Here is a 12,127-nt window from a genome sequence, read left to right on the forward strand (position 1 = left end):
AGAGTGGCAACAAGGCCTGGTGATGTGTTTGATAGCTACATAAAGCAATGCCTGCAAACAGCAAGCACTCAATATAAGCCAACGATTTTGATTATTATCAGTTTTTGACAGTGGCCAGCTCCTCTCACAGCCTGATTTTGTAATAAAGTCTTATTGGAACACATGTTTCTTTTATGAGTTCATTACCTCTCAAGGTGACCATATGGCTAGCAAAGGTGACATATTTACTATTTGGCTTTTTTTTTTGCAGTTTTGGCCAGGGCCAGGTTTGAACCGACCACCCTGGTATATGGGGCCAGTGCCCTACTCCTTGAGCCACAGGCATCACCCCTAGTTGGCTTTTTGTTGAAAAACCTCATGGACCCCTGGCCTAGAAGCTCTTTAGAACGTTTATTTGACAAGTATTTATAGCATTCTCAGGTTCATTCAGCATCACAGCCACATCAGTACAACTTACCTTCACCTCTTCCCTCAATTTCCCTCAGTTTTGGAGACAGTGGCTGACAGTGGCTGTAGAAACCCTTTAGAATGTGTGATATTACGATACAATAACAGATGTATGCTTTGGTCTTTGTCCCAAATTCCTGGCCAGTGCTCCTAACACCTTGGGATCTCCTAAATGATAAGGCCTTACATTACACATTACAGATCATCTTTTATTAATTCATAACAAGCCCCTTTCAACCATATAAAAGGTCATATGAACACGGTGACCTGCCAGAGAAACCAGCCACATGACTACAAGGTTGAAACTTTTAGTTCCATAAAAACCCTTAACACATGGACTCTTTTAAATTTATATAGGAATTCTTCCTTTGCTTAAGAAAAGTTAATGGAATTATTCTGTACGTATGACACATAAAAGTATATATAAGAAAAGAAATCATTTAGAACTGGGTGTGGTGGCTCATGCCTATAATCCTTGCATACCGGGAGGCTGAGGCAAGCAGATTGGAGTCAGGAGTTCAAGACCAGCCTGAGTGAGAGTGAGACCCTGTCTCCACTAACCAAAGAAAATAACCAGGTGTAGTGGCAGGTGCCTGTAGTCCCCAGCTACTCAGGAGGCTGAGGCAAGAGGATCACTTCAGCCTCAGAGTTTGGGATTGTTGTGAGCTATGATGCCATGGCTCTCTAACCAGCAGAGTGAGATTCTGTCTCAAGAACAACAAAAAAAGGCACAGCAAAACTTAAAATCTGAGTTCTCCAATAACAGATTCTGATTTTCTAACTGAAATATTTTGGAGGTGTGGGGTAATTGTGTACAGTTGCTGTCAGTGAGAGGCAGTAAAGGGCTGAACTAACCACGCCCAGCCACAGGGACCCCTCCCTCCCATGTCTGCCTACACGATTTGCTCCTCTTTGCAGCAGGGACTGTTTCGTGCTTGGTCTGCAGTGTGGGCTTCCAGCCCTGCCCCTGCCACACACTCTGATGCACAGATTCTGGGATGCAGCAGAACAGACGAGGCCAGACAGAGTGCCTGGACAGGTGCACACCTGCTTCCTCCCAGGAGGAGACACTGCTGAGGGTTTCAGTTGGTAGGACTCAGAGCCTGAGAATTAGAGGTCCTAGGTAGAGGGGAGGAGCCAGCCACTGGTCAGCCCTCCCCTTATACAGAAGGACCTGCGCCTGGTGAGCAAACAATTCTTCCAGGCCCAGAGACTTGAAAGCCAAATCTACAAGTGGAAATGCGGTAAGAGGCGATGTGCCACTTGTTAAACCAGAAGCATAAGAAAATCATAGGAAATATATTTTAAAATAATCTCCTAGGCACCTGGATGAGAGGATGACAGAGGAGGACCACTTCCTGCCAGGTGTTCCCTGCCCTTGGCCACACGAGCCATGGTCATTACCATCACATCTTCACTGCAGCCTTCTGATGGGTCACCAACTGAGTGTGACTCGGGAGGTATCTCAGGAGAAAACTACAATATTTTCTTGTATTCTATAATCTATATATTTCATTTATTTTTTATTTTTTTTTGAGATAGAGTCTCACTTTATCACCCTGGTAGAGTACCACGCATCATAGCTCACAACAACCTCAAACTTTTGAGCTCAAAAAGTGATCCTCTTGTCTCAGCCTCCCAAGGAGCTGGGACTACAGGCACCTGCCACAATACCCAGCTACTTTTTTCTAATTTTAGTAGAGATGGGGGTTTCACTCTTGCTCAGGCTTGTCTAGAGCTCCTGAACTCAAGTGATCTTCCTGCCTCAACCTCCCTAGTGCTAGGATTACAGGTGTGAGCCACTGCGTTGGCCTATATAACTCATTTAAAAATATGCTCTCAGGAATATATGTTCCAATAGTTTATTGTTATTAAAGTTTCTCTATAAATCACTTTACCTAGGAGAGCTCACACCACTATTTTTCCTTTTCCTTTCCTCTTTCCAAAACATGTTTTTTAACCAAGACATATACCATGCACAGATAATTCTCCCAAAAACCTGGAGAAGATTCACTGGCTGCCAATTTATATAAAAGCAAAAACACTTAATCTTAGAATATTTATCACATTGGCAAGCTGCTGTACTTTGAACACTGTTTACTTGTTAAATCTCATTTCTCAAGTTTTACAGGAATGTTGGCTAGAACACTTAAAAATGAAAATAAGGTTTCTTGCTTACTGATATCGCCTATACGTATTTTAATGAAACAGAAAAGATTCTTGCAGTCATAAATTCAGTATATGCATATTTTTAATGAATAATTTTTCAAAGCTATAATTCATATTCCTTTCTAAAAATGTGACCTTCCTGCATTTGGTTTAGATTAACATTCCACTCATTTATAAAGTAAAAACGAGCTGTGTTCTAAGGGAAATATTTTAATTCAGCATTTTTCTTAAATGTGGGTGTAAGTTTGCCAATTACAATTGAAATTACATGTGTACCTAGGATAGGCTTTTCTGGAAATCTAATAACTTCCAAACAAGTAAATATCCATGAACACATTTACGTCAATCTAGTTGTACAGATTTTGCAAAACTAGATTAATAGATATTATATTTCTTAAAAAAGCTACGGCAGGTCAGGTGTGGGCCTAGCACTCTGGGAGGTGGAGGTAGAGGCAGATGGATTGCCTGAATTCAGGAATTCCAGACCAGCCTGAGCAAGAGGAGATCTATCTCTATTAAAAATGAAAAACTAGACTGGCATTGTAGTGGCACCTGTAGTCATAGCTACTTGGGAAGCTGAGGTAAGAGGATCACTTGAGCCCAAGAGTTTGAGGTTACTGTGAGTTATGACGCCATGGCACTCTACTACCCAAGGCGACTGAAGGAGACGCTGTTTCAAAAAAAAAAAAGTAAATGTACTTTATCTATTGCATAGCACTTAATAAACAGATGAATTACTGTAACTTACCTACATTTTGCTGATTAGAAAGAATGCAAATAAACAACTATGGGCATCAACAGAACAGTTAGTACTTAGCAACACTGTTATGAAAATAATAGTGGTATGAAAAGTTTGCTCAAACCTCAGAAAACCTCTAGCATTACTGGGCATTTTCCAGAAAAGAAGTATACAAGACTAATTCACTTTGTCAAGGCTACTGACCTTAGTTGGGACCTACATGATGGCTTGACTCTTAGCCGGGGCCAAAGTTATCTTTATTTTGAGAAAACCTATTTCTTAGTGCCAGAATGTCACAGACAAGCATTAGATAAATGTTCATTCCCATTCAAGACACAAGTGAAGACTGCCCCAATACCATATAACACACTTGTGTAGAAAACCGATGGGGGTGTTCACATCAGTCAGCCAAGTAACAGTGCAAACATTAGAATCTATTTTCCTCATACTTGAAAGGCCCTGCAGTCTGAGTCAGCACTGGTGGGGCTGTTGCTTTGGATAAACATGCCAACAATTTCTGGTGTATGTTTTGTCTCAATACCCTTCCCCAATCCACAGTTTCCAAGGATGACACAAATATGAGCAGGACTCAAGGGATCAAAGATCTCAGAGACAGAAGACGTTTCAGGCACCGTCTCTCCTAACACATTTTCTACATGAAGCAGCGAAGGCACTAACAGGTCATGAATGGCTTGTGTGAACATTTCTGATTAGCAAATACCAACCATAGCAAGACCCAAACTAAGAGAAGTGTTCAAATATCTTCTGTATGTGAAATTAAACCTGAGACATTTATTTTTATTTACTTAAAAATAATAAATCCATAATATTTTGACATAAATATTTTTATGATAATCATTTTCTTTTTTTTCTTTTTTTTTTTATTGAACGGTAACTATGTACATTAATGCACTTCTAGGGTACAGTGTGGGGTTTTCACATGCAATCTGAAATACTTCCATCAACTGGTCAACACAGCCTTCATGTCATTTTCTCAGTTATTGCTTTAAAACATTCACATTCTACTCTTAGAAAGATTCACCTGTACCCCTATAAGGTAAACCTCAGAAGTAATCCCTCCTAACTCCCTCCCTCCACCCATTCCCCCCTCCCTTCTCCCTCCCCCTCCCCATATTCTTAGGCTATTTGGTTATAGCTTTCATATAAAAAGGTTTAAATTAGTTTCATAATAGGGGTGTGTACATTGGATATTTTTTCCTCCATTCTTGTGATACTTTGGATAATCATTTTCTAAAACAAAAAACTATTAGTGAAACAAGTGGCATTGCTTTCCATGTTTGTAAACCTAACTATTATCTGGCTGAGCAGAAGCTGGATCCTCACCCGGCACTCAGTCTGCACCACATGTTCTTCTGACTGAGGAGGTAAAGATACCCAGCCTCAGACAGGGAGGTAGCTGGACAAGTCAGGCGTATTTTAATAGCTTTTTTAGATATCTGTAAACATTCTTCTTTGATACTACACCTAAACTCAGCAAACAGTACTTTCTTAGCTATAATACAGAATGTGAGGTCATGTCCGTAAACTGACATTAACACCCCTTAGTTTATCTTGCCTTTGCAATGTCTCTTTCACCCAGACCTACCCTTATGTCAATTTTTCAAGTGTTGACACATTTCATTACACAACATTTAAAAAACCACTCACCGGTAACACTATAGATCTCAGCACTAGACTCTGTAGGTGTTGGGAAGCTGGCAAGCTCACGGTGGTGGGCATGAATTTTCCAAAATTCTAATTTCTGAGTGAAAACTCAAATACATCAAAGGTAACAAAGAGAATGTCTACAAATATGTAAGTGTGAATAACCATAGTTTGCCTGTCACTTGTTTTTTCAAGTAAGAATTAAAAACTAATTTTGTTAAAGGCAGCTAGCTCTATTAGCAACTCAGCTGTCTGAGAGCTTTCCTCAGGAGCCCGCCATCACTCTCACATATGGGGGATGTTTGACAGCTACCTAGGACTTCACACAGAATGTAAAAAGACATGGACCTGAAAGATTTAATAAAAACATTTACCATTTGGCCTTTTAAAGAAAAAGTAACAGTTTTTACTGCTTCAGCAAGGACATCTTAAGCGGACCCAGCACTTTCTTCTAACGTTGCAGATGCACAGTGGTGATGAGCACCACGACCCCTGATGCCGTGGGGTGGCACTGCTATTTATGGTGAGGTGTCAGCTGACTATCCCTAACACACATGTCAGAACAGTGGAAAAGGACATGCCTGAATATTATTACGAAAATAGTTTTGACCTTGTAGGCTACCTGAAAGAGTCTTGAATACCTCCAGGGGTCTGTGGATCACACTGAGAAGTAGCTGTAAATATCTTTGCTGTCCTTATTTTAAAGAAGCATTCACAGGTCAAAGGGGCATTTTTACACACAAAAGCATTTTTTAATTACAATTCAAATTTACAAAGCATTTCACTGATGAACAGCACCCATTATAGCAACATGTAGAATCATGTTTGCTTCATAGAACTGTTTTCTAATAAAGGGGTAGGCACGATATGGGCCAAATTGGGCCTATTTGCATATAAAGTTTTATTGGAAGGTCAGGTGCATGGGCTCATGCCTGTAATCCTAACACTCTGGGAGGCCAACGTGGGGTGATTGCCTGAGCTTAGGAGTTTAAAACCAGCCTGAGAAAGAGTGAGACCCTGTCTCTAGACCTAGCCAGACAATGTGGTGGGCACCTATGGTCCCACTTACTACAGAGCTGAGGCAAGAGAAGCCCAAGACATTGAGGTTGCTGTGAGCTATGACACCACAGCACTCTACCCAGGGGAACAAAGTGAGACTCTGTCTCAAAAAATAAATAAATAAAAATAAAGTTTTAAAAATAAAGTAGCTGTCTTTGGCTACACTAGCAGAGCGGAGTGGTTATAAACAGGGAACACTTGGTCCTGGTCCTCTACACAAGTTTGCCATCCCTGTTCTAACCGAAAACCCAGAAGGCTGACACGACAAAAATATTTCAGCAAAATTTAGACTAACATAATACAAAAGAGAGAGTTGTTATTTTTTTCTGAGACTATATACTTACACAAAAACGGAGTTAAAAAATTAAAGAAAAGATAAATTTATTTAACTTTGGTGCCATTCACAGGACCCTGGGCCTTACCAAAAAGTCTGTTTGGCCGTCTGGATGACACTTGCAGACATCTCCACGTCTATGTAGTCGTAGTGCAGAGCCCCCGGGTCTGTGGACGACCCCGTCTCAGCTAGTAAAATTCCAATCCACCTGCCCATGTCTTCAGAAGAAGATGCCTGTTGTGGTGGGGATGGGGAGAGGGCATTTATTTAATTAACTAAAGATAAAGAGTTTTAAAATTTTCATAAATGTGTTGCTAAAGAGACCGCACAATAGGAGAAGCAATGAAACGTGAAGCACAGAGGATAGACAAGGAAGAAGACGAGGTCACTGCCTGAGTAACGGGATTGACATCAAGTCCCAAGTGGGCCTTAATGGAAGGAACTGGGTAACAATCATAACAAGGGGAATGAAAATCTCAGGTCCAAAAAAGCCTTCCAGTTATTTGGGGGAAAGGCATTTAGGGTGTAAAACAAGAAAATCAATGGGATTAATTACATTCCAGCGAAAGGAAGTTGGTTAGAAAGCTTCATTAATTTGGGAACAAACTCTGGCCATAAAAAGGAGTGCACTCCAACTGCCACTGGCCTGCCCTAGAGACACAGTCAAGGTGTGTCTCTTACTGGTTTAGGCCCTTATTGGTCTAAACTTTATTAATCTAGACTTTTTAAACCAGTAGCCCCTGAATGGGCCTTTAACAGTCATTCTGTTTCTCTTAATTAGATGGTATAAAAATTAACTTACTTTTATATCAATTACATTTCTATAGTGTAACCATGTTCATATACACTATTTCTTAAAATGTTTGAAATTCCCTCCAATTTGATCTGCTTAATTTGCAGGTCTAGAATATATATTTAAGATTCTATTCACTGAAGTTTCAAACCATCCTTGTTAAGTGATTTATAAAATCAGTTATGTTATATTTTTCACGGCATTTGAAATACCTAAATAAATTTGATTAATCAAGCAGGCTTGTCCAGCCTCTCCCCATTTCTGCTGTACAGTGGAATAAGAGTTGTCTTGGGTCACACGTTAAATACACAAACACTAATAAAAGCTGACTAGCAAAAAAAAAAAAAAAAGCTTCTCTAGAGGAAGAGCCATTAACAAAGGAAAGGCTATTTTTTTGTATGCTATTAAAATTGGCTACTGATATTTTCCACACACAGATCATTCCTGACCAGCACCAAATGAGGCCATTAGGGCAAAATGAAGGGATACCAATTATGGGCCTTGCCCAGAGTAAGGAAGTAACTAATGTTTGCTAAATTCAGATAAGCTAATTTAAATACTTGGATTAATAAAAATCACAAGTGTGTTTTCTTCATAAATCTTTTGGACTTTCCAAAACAAAATCTATATCAAAAGTGAATCCACAAATAAATCTATTTTATATAAATTGTTATAATTTCATCAAAAGTATTTTAATACAATTAGTGTCTAAATGTGATTGCTGTTACTAGAGTTTAGTAATTGCTTTCTTGAAGTTTATCGTATTAAGAAATTTCCTTAAAGGCTTTTTAAAAATAATCTTATGGTATTGGACTAGAATTAGAGGTATTAGTTGTACTCACATGGCTTTTAATACATACAGGAATATAGACATGTGTGGGTGAATGTATGCATGTGTTTATATTTATGAGTATACAGTATATGTATCACATATAAATGTCCATGTCACGTGCATGTGTATCATATGTAAACGCACATTTGTTTCTTTTGCCTGTGTACTGAAAAGACCCAGAAGCAATGACACCCCCCAGAAGAGAACATACTAGCACCCAGAGCCTGGTACGTAAATACTATATTCTCCACTAGGAGGAACCAGCGCGCTTTGGAGAAACAGCTGACTGGTCTGAGTCAGGGAAGCCCAAGATGAGCCTTGGGAGGCTCACTACGCCCCAACAGGAGGAAAGTAATCAAAGTATGCTGGGGACCACCAATTCTGTATTACAGGGACACAACAAAGGTTACAAGTTGCAGCTCAAAGGGGCTCCTACTGGCCAAATATGTGATAATTTGACCCCCCAAAAAATCATGATAGTAAAAGATTATAATCACTGATTAATGATAATCTGGGAATCCCCACTGATATACACATATTAAATGAACGATTAATTAAATTTGAGGAAAGGAAAACAATCCTCACAATAGATGCCAACAAATAAATGCAGAAGGAATAATGGAATTAGAAAAGCACCATTTAGCAACTGCCACTATGATGACTGTTTCAGGCAAGTCATTAATGGATGCCAAAATTAGTGGGTAAAATTGTGAAAAATAACAGGATAGTCACATAGTCTCAAAGTATCTCCCCACATGATACTTATCAAAGATAAAGGGGAAAGTCAATAAATTTACAGGGAGGAAATCTCACCCAAAGGATGAAAATTACTGTCACTGACAGAGAGATAAACTGAAGCTGTGTACTTCCATGTGACCCACTATGAGACATGCTGTCACTTTCTGGGGCTCCAGACTTCCATGTGACCCACCATGAGGCATGCTACTGCTTCCTGGGGCTCCAGTAGAGGCCTAGGAGATGCCCGTGTGTAGAGAGAGCAGATGTGCCCAGACCAGGGACCTTCTGCAATGCAACTGGTCTGTACTTTTCCTAAGTGCCAATGCCATGAAACCAGAGGCCTCACCTCTGCCCACCTCCCCATCCAGCCCAACCCCTCCCTCTTCACTCCCATGTTCAGCACAGGCCAACCTTGCCTCCTCCCTTCCCTTGCAAACCCTCTCAGATCTGCTGCCAGAGCTCTACATCGTCACATCGAGAGTAGTTTCTTCATTTAAGTCTTCAGCTTTTCCCCACTGCCACCCACGCTGCAGCTTTCAGCCCATACACCTGTTGACAAGGTGCACTGAGTCCACCTCGCACTCATGCTCCACAGATGGGTGCAGAAGTCACGAGAACAAAAGACCTGGCTGTGAGCAAAGTCTATGGCAGGGCTCTACCTGGAGCCTGCTTTCTGACCCCACTGGGCCTGGCCCTCTCTGTCACATAATGCTTTGCAAAATCAGCTAACAAGGGGCATGGTTGGTCTCCTGCCCTCCCCTTACCCCACACTACCAGATTCTTGCGTCCTGCAGGAAGAATGTATTGTTTGTTTGCCTTTGTTTTGCCCCCATCAAAAAAAAAGAATGGTTTCTGTGAAAAAAGTCCCTGGAATAAGGTGCCTCTGTGGACAGTCTTGACTTGGTCTCAGTCCCAGGCTCACTCTCCTCTGTTTGGGGTCCTGATACAGTCATTTAGAATTTGGCTGTGCAGTGAATTAATGGAGGTGACACATCAGCCTACTCCATCACACCCAATCCATCCCTGTTTCTATTGACTATGCGAGTGAGTACATTCAGGCGTACTCTGGAAATTCCACAGCCTGACATTTGTGTACATGTGTGCATGTGTGTACATCTCTGCATCTTAATTATAACAATGCCAAGTAGGGGACAAAGGGGAAAGGTCGAAATTAATACTCAGTACAAAGTAAATTAATATAAGATGAAAAACAAAATTTAAAAACATTCAAAAATCAAAGTTTTGAGTATATAGCTATTCGCTTTGTCCTTTACTGCTTTAGTGAATAAGAAGTTCTAAAGCAGCAGCCAACAACAATAATAATAATAATAAAATGCATATAAAGCCAAAGGTTTCTTTTGGTCTCTGTGTAATTGGGCTCACTGGCCACTGTCAATAAGGAAATTGGCTGCTCCAAAAAGGTTTGTTCCAACTGCAAAGAAATCAAGAACATTACAGAGGAAACATTCACCACCTCTTTCACAGCTGGGGGAAAGAGTTTTATTGAAAATTTTAAAGCAAGTTATTTCCTGAGTATTTAAAAAAAGCCATCTACTCCATGGGATTGAGTATTTAATTTCCATCCAAACATGTACAAAGAATAACACAAGGAGACAAACAAATCTAATGTGTACACTTTGATAAAAACCAGCACTGCGCTGCCTGGGGGGTCAGCACGTCTCAGAAGGAGGAGCTGATAAAAGAGGAAATGCAGAAACAACAGAATGGGCAGAGAGAAAAGGGAACGAATCCCCAAAAGTGCTCTCAGGAAGATGGGAGGGATGTTGCTAAATCACCACAAACACCACCCCTGAGTGAGGCCCGTGGCCAATACCATACCTCTAACACTGCAACCTCCTGGCCATTGCGAAGCAGTCGGAACGTCAGGGGGTGCTTGGAATCCAAGCCTGGGATCACCTCACAGCCTCGGAGAGGGATTGAAACAATGTGGGTCTTCAGATCCGTCCTGTCCTTGTGGAAAATGAGCTTGTTGTCTTTCACTCTGCACCAGCGCTCCCGCCAGCGATTATTGGAGAGCACATTGAGATAGCCTGCAAGGAGACAAATGGCACGAAGGTGTGGGAAGACCTAGGATCTCGCCAAAGCCTAGTCAAGGGAGCACGTGTAAAAAACAAACCCCCCACAGCAAAGTCTTCAATGCAAATTCACATAAAAAAGAAGAGCCGCTCCTACAGTGTAATTTCCACACAAGTTTGGGGGGGCTTTTCAAAACATAACATAGACCATACCCAGAGCCTCCTAATTTAACATGTACTAAGAACGAAATGTCTAATGTTGATGTGGCATTCTGGAATTCACCTAGAGAATGTGAAAAGTTACTTAGCCCTCGAGTTCTGGAGGCCAGAAGGAAATGGGGACACGAAAGCTGTCTCCAAATAACTGAAAAAGAACCTCGATTTATTCTTAGTAGTTGCAAATGATACAAGCAGGGCAAAAGTCACAGGAAGTCAGATTTTGGCTTAACATGAGGGAAAAAACTATCTAAAAATGAAAACTTTCCAAGAAATAGGAGTTTTTGAGATGTGGCGAGTTCCCCAGCTCTGGAAGTATTCCACCAGAGACAGAAGGTCCTCAGTACAAGATTCCTACCCAGAGGCTGAGGACACACCCAACGGCCTTTCTGTCCCTGAAATGTCTGATCTGCTCAAACAAAATCCAAACTCCTGAGTCCAAAAGTATGTGAAATTTTGTTATTCATATCTCTGGTATGGTACAATGTAAATTTAGTGTATCACAGACAGCCACATGTGATGGAATTAAAGGAAGAATTATTATCTTCATTTTTTTTAAAAAAGATGATCTTCTCAAACACAGGAAATGTTCAATAACATGTTGAACAATGTTCAACAATGTTCAGTTGTTGTAAAAAAAAAAAATGCATTTTCTCTAGAAATAACAGGGAATGAAAAATAGATATCATAGGTAGCCGTAACTTCCATATGAAGCCTTTATAATGCTAGTGAATTACCGCCCCCCCTTTAAGACTTAGAAAGTACATTAAATAGCATATAAAATGTTGACTAGCAGGATCAAAGGAAACCAAATAAGGATTTCTGACGTAAGTCATTCAGCTACTTGCTCAGTCCACACACACACACACACACGCAGCTCTGGCTTTTAAATGTTAAGAAATAAAATACATGCTTTCCAATTTTGAGTTTTTTTTAATTGAATGGTAACTATGTACATTAATGCACTTCTGGGGTAAAGTGTGGGGTTTTCACATGCAATCTGAAATACTTCCATCAAACTGGTCAACACAGCCTTCATGTCATTTTCTCAGTTATTGCTTTAAAATGTTCACATTCTACTCTTAGAAAGATTCACCTG

The 12,127-nt window shown here is 40.4% G+C and overlaps 1 protein-coding gene across 1 annotated transcript in view; it reads right to left on the reverse strand.

The window, feature by feature from the left end:
• AFAP1 (actin filament associated protein 1) overlaps positions 1–12,127 on the reverse strand; it is a 129,924-nt gene that overhangs the window by 22,704 nt on the left and 95,093 nt on the right. The window contains exons 9-10 of the mRNA XM_003799141.3: positions 10,616–10,827; positions 6,502–6,647 (exon numbers count right to left, since the gene is read on the reverse strand). Of these exons, the coding sequence (XP_003799189.1) occupies positions 6,502–6,647; positions 10,616–10,827 (358 nt within the window). The remainder of the gene's footprint in view (positions 1–6,501; positions 6,648–10,615; positions 10,828–12,127) is intronic.

Source organism: Otolemur garnettii, unplaced genomic scaffold (genome assembly GCF_000181295.1).
Source record: "Otolemur garnettii isolate 467f Iridium unplaced genomic scaffold, OtoGar3 scaffold00146, whole genome shotgun sequence".
Classification (NCBI taxonomy): domain Eukaryota; kingdom Metazoa; phylum Chordata; class Mammalia; order Primates; family Galagidae; genus Otolemur; species Otolemur garnettii.